Here is a 20517-nt window from a genome sequence, read left to right on the forward strand (position 1 = left end):
AGAGACACTATGTCATGCTGTAACAGAGGGGGAATGGAAGGGAAGCTAGAGACACCATGTCATGCTGTAACAGAGAGGGAACTGAAGGGAAGCTAGAGACACTATGTCATGCTGCAACAGAGAGGGAACTGAAGGGAAGCTAGAGACACTATGTCATGCTGTAACAGAGGGGGAATGGAAGGGAAGCTAGAGACACTATGTCATGCTGCAACAGAGAGGGAACTGAAGGGAAGCTAGAGACACTATGTCATGCTGTAACAGAGAGGGAACTGAAGGGAAGCTAGAGACACTATGTCATGCTGTAACAGAGGGGGAACTGAAGGGAAGCTAGAGACACTATGTCATGCTGCAACAGAGGGGGGGTGGAAGGGAAGCTAGAGACACTATGTCATGCTGCAACAGAGAGGGAACTAAAGGGAAGCTAGAGACACTATGTCATGCTGCAACAGAGAGGGAACTGAAGGGAAGCTAGAGACACTATGTCATGCTGTAACAGAGAGGGAACTGAAGGGAAGCTAGAGACACCATGTCATGCTGCAACAGAGAGGGAACTAAAGGGAAGCTAGAGACACTATGTCATGCTGTAACAGAGGGGGAATGGAAGGGAAGCTAGAGACACTATGTCATGCTGTAACAGAGAGGGAACTGAAGGGAAGCTAGAGACACTATGTCATGCTGTAACAGAGGGGGAATGGAAGGGAAGCTAGAGACACCATGTCATGCTGTAACAGAGAGGGAACTGAAGGGAAGCTAGAGACACTATGTCATGCTACAACAGAGAGGGAACTGAAGGGAAGCTAGAGACACTATGTCATGCTGCAACAGAGGGGGGGTGGAAGGGAAGCTAGAGACACTATGTCATGCTGCAACAGAGAGGGAACTAAAGGGAAGCTAGAGACACTATGTCATGCTGCAACAGAGAGGGAACTGAAGAGAAGCTAGAGACACTATGTCATGCTGCAACAGAGGGGGGATGGAAGGGAAGCTAGAGACACTATGTCATGCTGTAACAGAGAGGGAACTGAAGGGAAGCTAGAGACACTATGTCATGCTGCAACAGAGAGGGAACTGAAGGGAAGCTAGAGACACTATGTCATGCTGTAACAGAGGGGGAATGGAAGGGAAGCTAGAGACACTATGTCATGCTGCAACAGAGAGGGAACTGAAGGGAAGCTAGAGACACTATGTCATGCTGTAACAGAGAGGGAACTGAAGGGAAGCTAGAGACACTATGTCATGCTGTAACAGAGGGGGAATGGAAGGTAAGCTAGAGACACTATGCCATGCTGCAATCATCAAACTCCTTTTCTGTCTTTCCTCTCTTTCATTATATTGATGAGTTACCTAGCTCACCTTCTACTATAGTGGGCAGCAGGCAGCAGGCAGCATTCTCTCTCTCTCTCTCTCTCTCTCTCTCTCTCTCTCTCTCTCTCTCTCTCTCTCAGCAACATGTTTCTTACCCTTCTCTCTAAGTTCTTTCTCTCCACACAACAGACAACAGTCTCTCTCTCATTCGCCTGCAGCCTGTAGTAACCCTCCAAGCTAGCTGTCGTTCCTCCATCTCTTCAACCGAAAGGTAATGTTATTCTCTCGTTTTCTCTGGGGATTTATCTTCCCTTAGTGCTTTAACTCTCACACTATTTTCATACTTTTGGATTTCCATTACATTCCATCACTATCTTATCTCAAAGTCTTTACTTGGTTTATTATACATATTACACAGTGGTTGGTTGATTAATACACATGCTATTTGTGCAGTTAGGATGTTACAGTAATGATTGCTGTGGTTATGATGTTAATGATTGCTGTGGTTATGATGTTAATGATTGCTGTGGTTATGATGTTAATGATTGCTGTGGTTATGATGTTACAGTAATGATTGCTGTGGTTGTGATGTTACAGTAATGATTGCTGTGGTTATGATGTTACAGTAATAATTAATGTGGTTATGATGTTACAGTAATAATTGCTGTGGTTATGATGTTACAGTAATAATTGCTGTGGTTATGATGTTACAGTAATGATTGATGTGGTTATGATGTTACAGTAATGATTGCTCTGGTTATTATGTTACAGTAATGATTGCTGTGGTTATTATGTTACAGTAATAATTGCTGTGGTTATTATGTTACAGTAATGATTGCTGTGGTTATGATGTTACAGTAATGATTGCTGTGGCTGTGATGTTACAGTAATGATTGCTGTGGTTGTGATGTTACAGTAAGGATTGCTGTGGTTATGATGTTACAGTAATGATTGCTGTGGTTGTGATGTTACAGTAATGATTGCTGTGGTTATGATGTTACAGTAATGATTAATGTGGTTATGATGTTACAGTAATGATTAATGTGGTTATGATGTTACAGTAATAATTGCTGTGGTTATGATGTTACAGTAATAATTGCTGTGGTTATGATGTTACAGTAATAATTGCTGTGGTTATGATGTTACAGTAATAATTGCTGTGGTTATGATGTTACAGTAATAATTGCTGTGGTTATGATGTTACAGTAATGATTAATGTGGTTATGATGTTACAGTAATGATTAATGTGGTTATTATGTTACAGTAATGATTAATGTGGTTATGATGTTACAGTAATGATTGCTGGGGTTATGTTAACGATTGCTGTGGTTGTGATGTTACAGTAAGGATTAATGTGGTTATGATGTTAATGATTGCTGAATGCATAAATGTACGCTACTGAAGAGTTTGGAGTTTGACAACAGTTCCTGGCAGCAATACGTAGATTAGACATGTGTAGATGACAATGGATAAAGTCTGACATGTTTTCTCTCTAGATGGAACCTGCAGCAAGTAGATGAGCCAGCCGGTTCAGCCTTCAGCCCAGAGGGAGAGAGATTCCAGTGTTTGTTGGCGTCGGTGTGCTATATGTGTGTACATGTGTGTGTGTCTGCCGAGAGAAGAGAGGACTGCCTTCCAGTGTGTGTGTGTCGAAGTGACAGTGTTTCTTTGCTTGAGCGGGTGAGTGAGTGTGCGAGTTTCTTGCTCTGAATAGTAGGAGAACGGCAGCTCACTAGTGTGTGTTCATGTGAATGGATGCATGAGCGTGTGAATGAGAGTGTGTTTTTCCACAGTGTGTGTGTGTGTGTGTCCTCCTCTCTGAGGAGTAGTCGGAGGGCAGCTCTCTCCCCCTGGCGGGTGTGTGTGTAGATGGCAGTGTGTGTGTGTTCTGCCCTGTCCTCCCTTCTCCTGCTCCTGCTCCTGAGCTGTGGTGTAGCGGGAGGATACCCCTTCAGAGCCCCCATAGACCTTGATGTCACCCCCAGGATCACTGTGACTACCAGCGGTAAGCACACGCGCACACACACACACACACACACACAATAGATATGTAGAGGGTGTCATGATGTTGGCCTGTTGGGGGAGGTTTATGACCCCCATAAATACCTTTCCCCTTTTCTCTTTCTACTTTATAGAGTTGACACTTGTAAAGCCTTTGTAACATAGAGAGTCTGGTAACATCGAAAGGTGGGAAATGGAACCATATTTCGGTAATCCAACCAGTTGAAAATATGCGTTGGTACTTAATGAATATGATCTCAGATCAGTTGCTGTCTGAGACATTACCACTAATGACAGGATGACATAAACTGTATCTTGGAAAGTCGACACATTCTAGTTATCAGATTCACATGGAATTGTTGTTCAATTTAAATGTTTAAATATGAAACTATTTGTGAAAAGATAAAATATAATTTTAGCTTCTTAAATGAGAGAACGGTTTGTCATAGAGAAACTCTGCTCACTCAGAGGCCCCGCCCAAGTGAACAGACTTTGGTTGTAAACTATGAAACACGCCCTTCTTTCACCACTATATAAACCAGTTGACAAAAATTCAACTTTCTGTTCCGAGGACGTGAGGACGACGGTCCTACGTTAAAAGGGCTCAGATAATAACCTAACGAAATTAGCATCGTGTTCAATGTGAAGGTGACGATCGACATGCCGAAAGGATGACTTTCAACTATACCAGCCAGAATATAGCATGAGCTTAAAAGTATGGCAACTTGGTATGAACTTTGAACTCTTATTCACTCCAGAAGTGATACCTCGTAACCGTTGAGTTAGCAGCAGCCACTGTAAACTTGGGCTAGGAGAGGACGGACGACGTATCCCGTCTAACACACACAATGATACTACAACGTATCCAGTTTACCACCAGAGACATTATTCAGAGGACAAGAGATCTATTGAACCTATTGAAGCGCAGCTCAGAGTAAATATTCCTTGTATTTTCCTTTCCCAAATGGGTGGTCATTTAGAATGCATAAGATTCTGTATTTACGATAGCATAGCTTCTCCCTTTGTTACTCAGTCTTCCCGCTCTTTCATTCAAAACCCAACCCCCTTTCTTTGTGTAACCAGCCGTCATATCTCTTCCGTCCGCTAGGGACGTTTTCCTTTATGACATAATTTGTAATCAATGTATCCCCCATTCTGTGTAGATGTAATTCTGTCTGATTATTTAGATATTTAGTAAATAAACAATTAAACCAAATTTTCTATTGATGATTCAACTTGTTAGCCAGGGTTCGTGAAGATAACCAAGAATTTACAACTTTCAGATGAGACTGAATAAAATGACGATTAAATATTGACTGCTACTGATGTAAAAGATTACTAGGTCTTTAAGAGTTTATTCGGAAGATAACAGCTCTATAAACATTATTTCGTGGTGCCCCGACTTTCTAGTTAATTACATTTACCTGGTTAGCTTAATCAGGTAATATAAATTACAGAGAAATGGTTTTATAGAATAGCATGTCATCACTTAATCCGGCATAGCCAAAGACACGACAAGGCCAGGAGAAAACTATTGTTTTGGAAACCCTCTCCTCTCCATCCCTCTCCCTATTTCTCTCTCTCTCTTTCTGTCTCTCTGACTCGATAATCTGCTGTGTAAAGCGACATTAACTCTGGGAGGCCATAATGTCACAGGACCTGAGGCCTGTGTTTGAGTTTAAAACAGAGCAAGAGAGAGGGAGACAGAGAAAGGAGAGCTGTACTCTCACACCTGTGTGTGTGTGTGTGTGTGTGTGTGTGTGTGTGTGTGTGTGTGTGTGTGTGTGTGTGTGTGTGTGTGTGTGTGTGTGTGTGTGTGTGTGTGTGTGTGTGTGTGTGTGTGTGTGTGTGTGTGTGTGTGTGTGTGTGTGTGTGTGTCTTTGGAATTTCCCAGAGTGAATACAAATCTGCCTGTGGTTTTATGCGATCACATCTGGAAGTATTTTTGGTCAATGGTCCTCCTCTTCTACCCCTCCTCTCCTCCCTTCTCTACTCCTCTTCTCTTATCTCACTCATTCTAAATCAACAATGTATCGCTCCTCCGTCTTTCTTGTCCACCTACACACTATTGTACCACTCATCTCCTTTCCCATGTCCTTTCCCAACTCCTTTCCCAACTCCTTTCCCATGTCCTTTCCCATGTCCTTTCTCATGTCTTTTCTCATTCCTCTCCTTTCCTCCATTACTTGCTTGCCGCACCAATCCCTCCTCCCTCTTACACCCGGCTCCCTCTCTCTTTCTACCTTCAAGTCCTTATTCTCTCCTCCTTCTCTTTCTTAAGTCTGTATTTTGTCCTGCCATCACTGTGGCTTTTATCTGCACACTTTGACTAATCTCTTTCATCTAAACGTTACCATGGCAACACTCCAAGCCCACCACGGGGTGGTTAAAATACACACCTAACCTGAAAGGTAGACTCGGCGAAATGATGTTGCCACGAGCAGCACCGCAGATATTGAGATGAGCGAGATGCAAGACTTCGCTCTCACACAGTCACACACAGTATCTGCGCATGTGCACGGGTTCCCTTCACTTTGCTCACAGCGTGGAGGCCAGGGCACCAAAACATCGGAGAAGTTGAGCATTGCGCTTCAACCCTCTTAATTGTTGAGGAAATGTACCTACTATGTGTAGTATCTGGGATCTACATCTGTTTATATTAGTTACTATGCTGTTACTAAGCAGTGATGTATTACGACAGTGTTACGTTACTACACCTAATAGGAAATTCACATGCGCACTAGTGTGCCCGGGAACTGTAGAGCACGAGAGGTTTTGACTAAACGAAAACTAACTGTCTCCTGCCTGGTCATTTCTCCACAACACAAATATTACACTATGCTGTTTACTTTCTGGATCTACATCATAGCCAATCGCTGAGTCTGATTGATGCTTGGGAGGTGGTGCCTTTCACTGTAAACATTACATAGTGTGAAAGATCTCGTGTGGCTCAGTTGGTAGAACATGGTGCTTGCAATGCCAGGGTTGTGGGTTCAATCCCCACAGGTGGCCAGTAAGAAAATACATGCTAAATGAATACATTGCTAAATGAATAAAATGTGACATGAAAGAGCAGCAGAAAGGTTAAGAGTGGAGTGGGGCAAGTAGACAATAATGTGTGTGAAGTTTAAGTTACATTCCTGGGTCTCCAATATGAAGATGTTGTACTGTGATACAGTCGGTATGGGAAAGAAGCCTTGTATGTTGATTGGCTGATGCACACAATTCTATGCTTAATGTGTATCAGCATAAAACATGTGTGAGTGCATATACAGTTCAAGTTGGATGTTCACATACACTTATGTTGGAGTCATTAAAACTCTTTTTTTTCAACCACTCCACAAATTTCTTGTTAACAAACTATAGTTTTGGCAAGTCGTTTAGGACAAATACTTTGTGCATGACACAAGTAATTTTTCCAACAATTGTTTACGGACAGATTATTTCATTTATAATTCACTGTATCACAATTCCAGTGGGTCAGAAGTTTACATGCACTGAGTTGACTGTGCCATTAAACAGCTTGGAAAATTCCAGAAAATGATGTCATGGCTTTATAAGCTTCTGATAGGCTAATTGACATAATTTGAGTCAATTGGAGGTGTACCTGTGGATGTATTTCAAGGCCTACCTCAAACGCAGTGGCTGTTTGCTTGAAATCATGGGAAAATCAAAAGAAATCAGCCAAGACCTCATAAAAAAATTGTTGACCTCCACAAGTCTGGTTCATCCTTGGGAGCAATTTCCAAACGCCTGAAGGTACCAAGTTCATCTGTACAAACAATAGTACGCAAGTATAAACACCATGGGACCACGCAGCCGTCATACCGCTCAGGAATGAGACGCGTTCTGTCTCCTAGAGATGAACATACTTTGGTACGAAAGGTGCAAATGAATCCCAGAACAACAGCAAAGGACCTTGTGAAGATGCTGGAGGAAACAGGTACAAAAGCATCTATATCCACAGTAAAACGAGTCCTATATCGACATAACCTGAAAGGCCCCTCAGCAAGGAAGAAGCCACTGCTCCAAAACCGCCATGAAAAAGCCAGACTATGGTTTGCAATTGCAAATTGCAATGGGGACGAAGATCGCACTTTTTGGAGAAATGTCCTCTGGTCTGATGAAACAAAAATATAACTGTTTGGCCGTAATGACCATCGTTATGTTTGGAGGAAAAGGGGGGAGGCTTGCAAGCCGAAGAACACCATCCCAACCGTGAAGAAGGTCTCCCGGGTGGCGCAGTGGTCTAGGGCACTGCATCGCAGTGCTAGCTGCGCCACCAGAGTCTCTGGGTTCACGCCCAGGCTCTGTCGCAGCTGGCCGCAACCGGGAGGTCCGTGGGGCGACGCACAATTGGCATAGCGTCGTCCGGGTTAGGGAGGGTTTGGCCGGTAGGGATATCCTTGTCTCAGTATGTAAAATGTGATAAAAAATGTATGCACTCTACTGTAAGTCGCTCTGGATAAGAGCGTCTGCTAAATGACTAAAATGTAAAAAATGTAAATGTAAGAACAGGGGTGGCAGCATCATGTTGTGGAGGTGCTTTGCTGCAAGAGGGACTGGTGCACTTCACAAAATAGATGGCATCATGAGGACAGAAAATGATGTGGAAATATTGAAGCAACATCTCAAGACATCAGTCAGGAAGTTAAAGCTTGGTCGCAAATGGGTCTTCCAAATGGACAATGATCCCAAGCATACTTCCAAAGTTGTGGCAAAATGGCTTAAGGACAACAAAGTCAAGGTATTGAAGTGGCCATCACAAAGCCCTGACCTCAATCCTATCAAAAATTTGTGGGCAGAAAAAAAAAGCATGTGCGAGCAAGGAGGCCTACAAACCTGACTCAGTTACACCAGCTCTGTCAGGAGGAATGGGCCAAAATTCACCCAACTTATTGTGGGAAGCTTGTGGAAGGTTACCTGAAACGTTTGACCCAAGTTAAACAATTTAAAGGCAATGCTACCAAATACTAATTGAGTTTATGTAGACTTCTGTAGACTGTAGACTTTATGTAGACCCACTAGGAATGTGATGAAAGAAACAAAAGCTGAAATAAATCATTCTCTCTACTATTATTCTGACATTTCACATTCTTAAAATAAAGTAGTAATCCTAACTGACCTAAAACAGAGCATTTTTACTAGGATTAAATGACAGGAATTGTGAACAACTGAGTTTAAATGTATTTGGCTAAGTTGTATGTAAACTTCTGACTTTAACTGACTCTGAAAACTGTGTTCTGGAGTTCTGACCTGATCAGCTGAGGCCCCTTCAAAATATTTACTCAGTAAATAAAGTCCACAGGATCTCTCCCTCTCTCATAAACACAAACACACTGTAATTAAAGGTGACAAACAGAATCGCTCATGAATGAGTTGAATAGCAGAGACGGTATGTGAGAATCCAGTATGTGTATTCCCAGTCAAGTTTAGCCGTAGCTGGTCAAACTAAGGTCCATGAATAATTCTCACCATGTACAGTCAGACTTTCAGGTCAATCCTGATGGGATTAAACCCCAGCCTGAGGCGGAGTTGAACTCTGACCTTTAGTAATCCCTGACCCCCCAGTGACCTCTGGATCCTCTCTCTCCCTCTACCACACTTGGATTGTGTGTGTGGGAGAGGAAGGGTGATGTTGTCGTTCCTCTTAGGTGTGTGTGTGTGTGCGTTCATGTGTTCGCCTATTTGTGTGTTGGGTGTGTGTATCCTGTCCTCTCACCTGTCGAAGTGAGATACAATGCTGGGATTACAGGCATTGTCTCTGCAACACACTCCTTGTCTCTGCAACACACTCCTTGTCTCTGCAACACACTCCGTGTCTCTGCAACACACTCCTTGTCTCTGCAACACACTCCTTGTCTCTGCAACACACTCCGTGTCTCTGCAACACACTCCTTGTCTCTGCAACACACTCCTTGTCTCTGCAACACACTCATTGTCCCTGCAAAACACTCATTGTCTCTGCAACACACTCATTGTCCCTGCAAAACACTCATTGTCTCTGCAACACACTCATTGTCCCTGCAAAACACTCATTGTCTCTGCAACACACTCATTGTCTCTGCAACACAGGCATTGTCTCTGCAACACAGGCATTGTCTCTGCAACACAGGCATTGTCTCTGCAACACACTCATTGTCTCTGCAACACACTCATTGTCTCTGCAACACACTCATTGTCTCTGCAACACACTCATTGTCTCTGCAACACACTCATTGTCTCTGCAACACACTCATTGTCTCTGCAACACACTCATTGTCTCTGCAACACACTCATTGTCGCTGCAACACACTCATTGTCTCTGCAACACACTCATTGTCTCTGCAACACACTCATTGTCTCTGCAACACACTCATTGTCTCTGCAACACACTCATTGTCTCTGCAACACACTCATTGTCTCTGCAACACACTCATTGTCTCTGCAACACACTCATTGTCTCTGCAACACACTCATTGTCGCTGCAACACACTCATTGTCTCTGCAACACACTCATTGTCTCTGCAACACACTCCTTGTCTCTGCAACACACTCATTGTCTCTGCAACACACTCATTGTCTCTGCAACACACTCCTTGTCTCTGCAACACACTCATTGTCTCTGCAACACACTCATTGTCTCTGCAACACACTCATTGTCTCTGCAACACACTCATTGTCTCTGCAACACACTCATTGTCTCTGCAACACACTCCTTGTCTCTGCAACACACTCATTGTCTCTGCAACACACTCATTGTCTCTGCAACACACTCCTTGTCTCTGCAACACACTCATTGTCTCTGCAACACACTCATTGTCTCTGCAACACACTCATTGTCTCTGCAACACACTCATTGTCGCTGCAACACACTCATTGTCTCTGCAACACACTCATTGTCTCTGCAACACACTCATTGTCGCTGCAACACACTCATTGTCTCTGCAACACACTCCTTGTCTCTGCAACACACTCATTGTCTCTGCAACACACTCATTGTCTCTGCAACACACTCATTGTCTCTGCAACACACTCATTGTCGCTGCAACACACTCATTGTCTCTGCAACACACTCATTGTCTCTGCAACACAGGCATTGTCTCTGCAACACAGGCATTGTCTCTGCAACACAGGCATTGTCTCTGCAACACAGGCATTGTCTCTGCAACACACTCATTGTCTCTGCAACACACTCATTGTCTCTGCAACACACTCCTTGTCTCTGCAACACACTCATTGTCTCTGCAACACACTCATTGTCTCTGCAACACACTCATTGTCGCTGCAACACACTCATTGTCTCTGCAACACACTCATTGTCTCTGCAACACACTCATTGTCTCTGCAACACACTCCTTGTCTCTGCAACACACTCATTGTCTCTGCAACACACTCATTGTCTCTGCAACACACTCATTGTCGCTGCAACACACTCATTGTCTCTGCAACACACTCCTTGTCTCTGCAACACACTCATTGTCTCTGCAACACACTCATTGTCTCTGCAACACACTCATTGTCTCTGCAACACACTCATTGTCGCTGCAACACACTCATTGTCTCTGCAACACACTCATTGTCTCTGCAACACACTCATTGTCTCTGCAACACACTCATTGTCTCTGCAACACACTCCTTGTCTCTGCAACACACTCATTGTCTCTGCAACACACTCATTGTCTCTGCAACACACTCATTGTCGCTGCAACACACTCATTGTCTCTGCAACACACTCATTGTCTCTGCAACACACTCATTGTCTCTGCAACACACTCATTGTCTCTGCAACACACTCCTTGTCTCTGCAACACACTCATTGTCTCTGCAACACACTCATTGTCTCTGCAACACACTCATTGTCTCTGCAACACACTCATTGTCTCTGCAACACACTCATTGTCGCTGCAACACACTCATTGTCTCTGCAACACACTCATTGTCTCTGCAACACACTCATTGTCTCTGCAACACACTCATTGTCGCTGCAACACACTCATTGTCTCTGCAACACACTCATTGTCTCTGCAACACACTCATTGTCTCTGCAACACACTCATTGTCTCTGCAACACACTCATTGTCGCTGCAACACACTCATTGTCTCTGCAACACACTCATTGTCTCTGCTCCCAATGACAGGCACATTGTGTATACTGTGTGTGGGTGTGTGAGTGTGGTGTGTGCGTGGATGCACATGCATCAGTGTGTGTGAATGGCCTTGTCTTTCACAGTTGTGCTTGCAGAGGACATCTCACATGATTCCAGGGGAGAGAATAGAATAGGCTGGTTATACAATCACCCAGAAGGAATGTAATATGGCCGCTGTGCTTTGTGTCTGATTAATTCCAATGGGAAGTCAAAAACATGAAGAAAGATGGGATTTCAAACCTAGTTTAAGAAATGAAACACAAATGTACCAGTTAGGCTGGACATTCACATGAGTCTATTTCTAAACTAACACACAGTAGAGGTTGTCCCTTGGAGGTGCTTCTTAGTCCAGGGAGATCGGCCCATAGAGAAGGACCGGTTTTCCAGAGAAATCAGCCCATAGAGAAGCAATTGTTAGTTCAGGGAAATCAGCCAATAGAGAAGCAATTGTTAGTCCAGGGAAATAGTCCCATAGAGAAGCACTTGTCAGTCCAGGGAAATCAGCCTATAGAGAAGCACTTGTCAGTCCAGGGAAATCAGCCTATAGAGAAGCACTTGTCAGTCCAGGGAAATCAGCCCATAGAGAAGCACTTGTCAGTCCAGGGAAATCAGCCTATAGAGAAGCACTTGTCAGTCCAGGGAAATCAGCCCATAGAGAAGCACTTGTCAGTCCAGGGAAATCGGCCCATAAAGAAAGGAGCTACACAGTACACTCGTTGTAAAATATTTTTTATAAAAAAAGGTGCTATCTAGAACCTAAAAGGGTTCTTTGGTTGTCCCCATAGAACCCTTTGAAGAGCCCTTTTTCTTTCCAGGAATAACCCTTTCCACAGAGGATCCTACAAGGAACCAAAAAGGGTTCTCCTACGGGGATAACTGAAGAACCCTTTGGAACTCTTTTTAATTATTTGTGAAATGGGTGACCACTCAGCCATGGCTACAAGCTACTAGTACCTTCACAGAGCTCAAATAAGTATCTTCTTAATTAAGGATCAGGCCCTTCTTTTCAATTTCTGCCTGAAATGACATACCCAAATCTAACTGCCTGTAGCTCAGGACCGGAAGCAAGGATATGCATATTCTTGATATCATTTGAAAGGAAACAATTTGAAGTTTATGGAAATGTGAAATTAATGTAGGAGAACATAACACAATAGATCTGGTAAAAGATAATACGAAGAAAAAAACATACGTTTTCTATTTTTATTGCATCATCTGTGACATGAAAAAGAACAGCCACACATTCAGCTAGGAAGCTGGATGTAATTTAGATGGTGTCCACAAGAGGGCAACAGTGTATATGCAAAGTTTCAGACTGATAACTTCAAGAATGAGCAAGCTACATGACAATTTAGTATGAGGTCACCCAGGTGTCCCCCACGATTTTCCCAAATGTACCCAAGTGGCCTCCAAGTGGCCGAATTAGTAAATTGATACATTTACTATAGAAAACATACAAAAATGCTATGCTAATAAAAAAAACAAGTTTACACACTCCCAGGAATGTCATACATGATGGATAATTAGCTTCCCTACATAAAATGTACTAACAGGAGACGCAACAAGAATGCTGATCCAATGTCTCCAAACACAGAAGTGAAATATTTAAGATAAGGGCCAAGTTAGCAGCCAACACTGATCTAAAGTCATAAGTGAACACACCACAAACCACACAAAGTAAAACATTTAAAAAATCTAATTTACACACTATTTACAATTACAGTATTTAGAACACCCGCTACACAACATTGTGCTGCTGGTTCCAAATCCCAAGTCTCTTTCTGCTGTAAAGCACATACCATCCTCTACTTGTAGGCTGGCTGGGTATTCACACCTCTAGATGGCCGGGCGGGGGTTTGTTGTGGAGCCAGAGAGAGCAGCAGTCAGACTAAGTGGGGGATGGAGGACGTGAATCTGGTCTCTTTGAAGTCAGTCTTTACCACTATTGAAGATCTTTTTTTTTAAATCAGTAAGAACTCAAGTGTATTACTTATTTTATTGAACCTTTATTTTAGCAATACATCAAATAAACAACATATATATATGTATTATATAGAGTAGGAGGAACACTGTGGTGAAGTGTGTGTGTATCAATTATTTGTTTATTTTGATTAATTAACCTTTATTTAACTAGGCAGGTCAGTACAAATTCTTATTTACAATGACGCCTACCGCGGCCAAACCCGGACGACGCTGGGCAAATCGTGCACCGCCCTGTGGGACCAATCACGGCCGGATGTGATGCAGCCTGGATTCGAATCAGGTACTGCAGTGTGTTAGACCACTGCTCCAGTCGGGAGCCCAATGGGATATCCTTGTCCCAAACCCTCCCTAACCCGGACGAACACAAACGTAATTTGACTGGTTGAAACAACGTTTAGCGTTCGATTTTCACAGATTTCTTTCTTTGCAAGATGAACGAGTGGAAATACAAAATTGATCGTGAATACTATATGGACCTTTTTAGGATATGAAAAGGATTTTATCAAACAAAACTACACAACATTTTATCTCTGGGACCCTTAGGATGACAAATCAGAGCAAGATTTCAGAATGTAAGTAAATGATTTACCTTCAGATGTGAATGTATCAAACCTGTCGCCATGATAAAAGTGTTTTGTGGTTGTGCAGTCTCCTCAAACAATAGCATGGTATTTTTTCGCTGTAATAGCTACTGTAAATTGGACAATGCAGTTAGACTAACAAGAATTTAAGCTTTCTGCCCATATAAGACACTTATATGTACCACATTTGTTGTTGTTGTTGTTTAAAACAATGTTTTAGTCACATTATGCATATTGAGCAACAACTGTCCCGTGGACGGGACACCGATCCATAAGAAGTTTAGTTAAATTGTTAACCAATAGCTACCCTGACGATCTGGATTGAACATTTTTGCACTAACTCTTTTGACTCTTCACATTCGCTGCTGCTACTGTTTATTATCTATACTTGTTGTCTAGTCACTTTATCCCTACCTATATGTAGATATCTACCTCAATTACCTCGTACCCCTGCTCATCGACTTTGTACTGGTACTCCGTGTATATCGCCAAGTAATCGTTACTCATTGTGTATTTATTCCTCATGTTATTATTTGTCCGTTCTTTCTCTCTGCATTGTTGGTAAGAGCCCGTAAGTAAGCATTTCACTGATGGTCTACACCTGTTGTTTACAATTTGGATTTGATTTGATCTAGGATTAGTTTGGCCTTTTAGATCAGGGACATGAGGATCTGATCCAAGATCAATATTCCTACTCCGAGACGCTTTACAAATATGAGTCTTGATTCCTGGAGAGAATAATTGTGGACAAGAAATGTCTGATTTCTCCACCTCTGTGAAGGTACTAGTATCTAGTAGCTTCTTAATTGTTGTTAAAACTATTTAGCAGTCTTACGGCTTGGGGTAGCAGCTGTTCAGGGTCCTGTTGGTTCCAGACTTGGTGCATCGGTACCGCTTGCCGTGCCGTAGCAGAGAACAGTCTATGTCTTCGGTGGCTGGAATCTTTTACATTTTGTAGGGCCTTTGTCTGACAGCCTGGTATCAGCACTTCTCTGAGACACTTGATACATACGGCCCCAGATCTTGTTCCATTTCAATGTGACTTTGTTTTATGGGAGTGGGGGCCGGGGCAGGCTGTGTGTAGTCCCTTCAGACAGACGGGTTGACTCCCACAATGTACCAATGTTCTAACATACACGTCTGTACTTAGACGTCAGTTTGGCATAAAGGAGAGGGCACTGCCTTATCCGCTGGCTGCCCTAGCGTCAACATCCCCTGGACACAAAATAGTAGCTAGCTAGATGGAGATCACTGAGGTTATTTTTAATGAGTGCATTTCACAAGTGACTAGTTTGCTGCAACTGCCTTCACTAAAACTACTTCAAAGGTTTTGCCTGCAAACTTTGGTTTAGAATCATGACCTTCTGGCATGTCTGCCTCCAGCCTATGGTAAGAGTTTTTCATGAGCACAATTCCTGCCTGCATTTTCATCTCCACATAGCCAAACTGGTGATTTGTTGGGAGAGTTGACTGTCTGAAGAGGACCCTCACTGATTTTTTTACTCCCCTTTTCAAAGTTACCAAGACAGTCCATCATGATTCCCAGACCCTAGTCACTGCTGTAGCCTACACTCTCAGAAAAAAGGTGCTATCTAGAACCTAAAAAGGTTCTTCGACTGTCCCTATAGGAGACCCATTCGAATAGCCCCTATTAGTTCCAGGTAGAACCTTTGGGTTTCATGTAGAACCTTTTCCACATAGGATTCTACCTGGAACCAAAAAGCTTTCTACTGAGGAACCAAAAAGGGTTCTCCTATGGGGACAGCTGCAGTGTAGGGTCCGGTTTCCGAGACTAAGCCCAGCTCAGCCTTCACTGTCTTTATCATTGGATGAGTCTGTGCCTCTGCAATATTGTTTTAGTACTATCATTTCCTCCACAAGGCTAGATCGACATCATATTGTACAATCTGTATCTCCTCACATTTTGTAGGCGATTGGTTGCATTCAAGACTAGGTCGTTTTGAATTCTCAGTTTGTTAGTGTCAAAGTAGACTGTCATTTTGTGCATTTTTGTGGTATTAAAAAATATTATAAATGTCTCCAGTCCTTTTAAAGCTGAAATCTTTAATGGTGAAATTGCCACTTCTGTTTGTGATATTACAACAACAAAGATGTTAGTGCAAACAACAAACAGTTTTTTCCCCCTCTGACATTTTGCTTCACCCCGATGCGCAACGCTTCCCCAGCGCTCCCCAACTCTGCTTCGTCAACGAGACAAAAACAAAACAATATGGACATTGGCGCTGTTTCCCCCATACCTAGGATTCCTTATTTAAAATGATGTCGAAATTGCATGTAATGTGTTTATAAAAGGCCAACATTTTCCCGGAACTCCTTGCGGGGCAGCAGGTAGCCTAGTTAGAGCGTTGGGCCAGTAACCGAAGGGTTGCTAGATGGAATCCATGAGCTGACAAGATAAAAATCTGTCATTCTGCCCCTGAACAAGGCAGTTAACCCACTGTTCCTAGGCCGTTGCTGTAAATAAGAATTTGTACGTAACTGACTTGCCTAGTTAAATAAAGATTCAATTAAAAAAATTCAGCAAATACATTTAAAAAACAATAATAATAATTGACCCCTGGGGCTGAGCCTGGAATGCGCGATCTGTTCAGAACTGTCTTTTTTTGCCAACAGTCGTGAGTTAAATGAACGTATTAGGCTGCAGTGACTAGTCCTACTGTTACCGAATGTAGACCTAGGCCTATTTGGCCTTCCGGGTGGCGCAGTGGTCTAGGGCACTGCATCGCAGTGCTAGCTGCGCCACCAGAGTCTCTGGGTTCGCGCCCAGGCTCTGTTGCAACCGGGAGGTCCGTGGGGCGACGCACAATTGGCATAGCGTCGTCCGGGTTAGGGAGGGTTTGGCCGGTAGGGATATCCTTGTCTCAGTATGTAAAAAATGTAATAAAATGTATGCACTCTACTGTAAGTCGCTCTGGATAAGAGTGTCTGCTAAATGACTAAAATGTAAATGTATTCATCACATTAGGAATGATCTTTTACTGTTAGTCTGCAAATGCGATGATTATTGTAAAGGTGAATTTTGATCCCCTCTAGATGGATCTGGGGACATACTTGGAGACTGGGAGAGAATCACACTGTGACAAGTGGTTAGGGGGATGGACTGTGGATAATTGGGTACATTGTTACTGCATGCTATTCCCTAATACATTTGAGAACGCAGTGATAATGACTTTGATTACTGTTACGGCACTAAACATTGTATATATACAGTAATGTAAATACTCTAGGGATGGTCACAGAGATTGACGACTCCTGTATTACAGACACAGATAGACTGACATGAGAATGTATTGCAGTATACACTGATCACATCCAGATGAATGTCTGAGGCACCCACATAGTCTTCAGTGGAGTTGACTGAGTATTGAGGTTGAATTTTAAGTATAACAGGAAGGATTTTCATCTCATTGTATTATACATAGCCTTGGCGCCGATCTGGCTGCCACACTGGACAGCTTGAATGTAAATGATTTCTGGCATCCTGTCCTTTGTGCAATGGGTATTTATCCTCCTACAAAATGTTTTTTTCATCTTTCTATCTCTAAAATACTAAAGACATGTACGTAAAATTAATTTTGGGCACATTTCTCAAAGAAAAATGTTATTTAGAATTAAAAAATGTACAACATATCAACAATTCCCTCTGGGCAAGTTTGGAGAATCTAAGGATCACCGCACATAAGCTAAAGAAAATTAGTTGGCAAAAGTCTAACTTTGGGGAAATGGCATTTGAAGACAAGTACACTTAATTTAGACTACCAAACACCAAACCTAGACTACCAAACACCAAACACCAAACCCTATTTAGACCTGATCACCATCTCTTCAAAGTAAGTTACTACATACAGCTCTGGAAAACATTATAGACCACTGCAAATGTATCAGTTTCTCTGGTTTGACTATTTATAGGTATGTGTTTGGGTAAAATGACAATTTTGGTTTTATTCTATAAACTCCTGACAACATTTCTCCCAAATTCCAAATAAAAATATTGTCATTTAGAGCATTTATTTGCAGAAAATGACAACTGGTCAAAATAACAAAAAAAAAGTGTTGTGCGAGACACTGTGGCTTGTAGGCCTCTCCAGATCTCTCCACTGGGACATTTGGTGGAGGATCGGTGATGATCTGGGGGTGCTTCAGCAAGGCTGGAATCAGACAGATTTGTCTTTGTGAAGGACACATGAATCAAGCCACGTACAAGGTTGTCCTGGAAGAGAATGTTCCCCAACTCTGAGGATTGTTTTTTCCAGCAGGACAATGCTCCATGCCACACAGCCAGGTCAATCAAGGTGTGGATGGAGGACCTAGAGGCGAAAGAAACGCACACCTATTTAGGCGAGGGGCTGGCTAGTGGAGTAGAACAATAAAGGAGAGCCGCACACTCTAGGAGCTCAGATGCAATAATATTTATGTCCAACGTTTCGACAGACAAGCTGTCTTCATCAGGGTATAATGACAAACACTGCGAGATGACTCATCTCACCAGATCAAGACCCTGTCATGGCCAGCCCAATCTCCAGACCTGAACCCCGTTGAAAACCTCTGGAATGTGATCAAGAGGAAGATGGATGGTCACAAGCCATCGAACACAGACGAGCTGCTTGAATTTTTGCGCCAGGAGTGGCAGAAAGTCACCCAACATCAATGTTGGATCAACGGTGGAGAGCATGCCAAGACGCATGAAAGCTGTGATTGAAAATCAGGGTTATTCCACCAAATATTGATTTCTGAACTCTTCCTAAGTTAAAACATGAGTATTGTGTTGTTTAAAAATGAATATGAACTTATTTCCTTTGCATTATTCGAGGTCTGACAAATCTTTTTTGTTTTTTTGACCAGTTGCATTTTCTGCAAATAAATGCTCTAAATTACAATCTTTTTATTTGGAATTTGGGAGAAATGTTGTCAGTAGTTTATAGAAAAAAACAGAAATGTCCATTTTACCCAAACACATACCTATAAATAGTCAAACCAGAGAAACGGATCATTTTGCAGAGGTCTCTTAATGTGTTCCAGAGCTGTATAGTCCAGATTGTTACATTGTCTATGAAACAGGCTTTGAAATGTTGGATGTACACTACCAGTCAAAGGTATTAGAACACCTACTCATTCAAGGGTTTTTCTTTATTTTTACTATTTTCTACATTGTAGAATGTATGGAATCATGTGGTATGGAATCATGTAGTAACCAAAAAAGTGTTAAACAAATCAAAAAGGCTAATTACATTGCTGTTGCCCTAGGACACTCCTTCTGTATGTGGGTGTGTCTGTTGTACTGTACCTGTGATGGTTGAGTCATTGTTACACTTGTCTTGTACAGCTGGCTTTCTGCAGTTTAGCTGTACACTAGGTTAGCAATAGAGGCCAGCACTAGGGTAGGCTGTAGGTACATGTAGTGTAAAGTTCACACACACACACACACACACACACACACACACACACACACACACACACACACACACACACACACACACACACACACACACACACACACACACACACACACACACTAGTACCCCCTCTGTGTCTGGTCATTACTATCTCACAGCCTCTCAACTGGAGAACTAATTAGAGCAGATACTAGGCTGCTGAGTCAGGTTCACACACACACACACACAGAGAGGGAGAGAGAGTGGCAGTGTCAATGGGGTCAGGGTGTACATGTTAGAGGTCACTTTAATAAATTATTATTTCCTCCATCTCCTCCTCCTTTTCTCTCTCTCTCTCTCTCTCCATCTCCTCTCCCCTTCTCTCTCTCACCCTCTCTCTCTCTCCATCTCCTCTCCCTTTCTCTCTCTCACCCTCTCTCTCTCCATCTCCTCTCCCCTTCTCTCTCTCACCCTCTCTCTCTCTCCATCTCCTCTCCCCTTCTCTCTCTCTCTCCATCTCCTCTCCCCTTCTCTCTCTCTCTCTCTCTCTCTCACACCTTCACACACACTCTCCCTTTCCTCTCTCTCTCTCCCTCTCTCTCTCACACCTTCACACACACTCTCCCTTTCCTCTCTCTCTCTCTCTCTCTCCCTCTCTCACACCTTCACACACACTCTCCCTTTCCTCTCTCTCTCTCTCTCTCTCTCCCTCTCTCACACACCTTTACACAAACTCTACCTTTCCTCTCTCTCTCTCTCTCTCTCTCTCTCTCTCACACACACCTTCACACACACTCTCTCTTTCCTCTCTCTCTCTCTCTCTCTCTCTCTCTCACATCCTCTCTCCCTCTCCTCTCCCATTCTGTCTGTCTCCTTCTCTCTCCCTCTCCTCTCCTCTCCCCTTCTCTCTCTCACCCTCTCTCACCCTCCCTCTCTTCTCCTCTCCTCTCCCCTTCTCTCTCTCTCATCCCTCCTCTATCTCCCCCCAGGTCTGTTGGGCTGCAGGCGTTTCCAGTCCTCAGTAGTGAACTACAGTACTCTGCTACTAGAGGAGGACAGGGCTCTTCTCTACGTGGGGGCCCGAGGGGCCGTGTTCGCTCTCAACGCCACAGACATCTCAGACAG

The 20517-nt window shown here is 43.1% G+C and overlaps 1 protein-coding gene across 1 annotated transcript in view; it reads left to right on the forward strand.

The window, feature by feature from the left end:
- LOC120017827 (semaphorin-4G-like) overlaps positions 1–20517 on the forward strand; it is a 69072-nt gene that overhangs the window by 28285 nt on the left and 20270 nt on the right. Inside the window, exons 3-5 of the mRNA XM_038960796.1 lie at positions 2802–2869; positions 3242–3310; positions 20382–20517. The exon at positions 20382–20517 is cut by the window's right edge and continues 13 nt beyond it. Of these exons, the coding sequence (XP_038816724.1) occupies positions 2802–2869; positions 3242–3310; positions 20382–20517 (273 nt within the window). The remainder of the gene's footprint in view (positions 1–2801; positions 2870–3241; positions 3311–20381) is intronic.

Source organism: Salvelinus namaycush, chromosome 22 (genome assembly GCF_016432855.1).
Source record: "Salvelinus namaycush isolate Seneca chromosome 22, SaNama_1.0, whole genome shotgun sequence".
NCBI classification, from domain to species: Eukaryota; Metazoa; Chordata; class Actinopteri; order Salmoniformes; family Salmonidae; genus Salvelinus; species Salvelinus namaycush.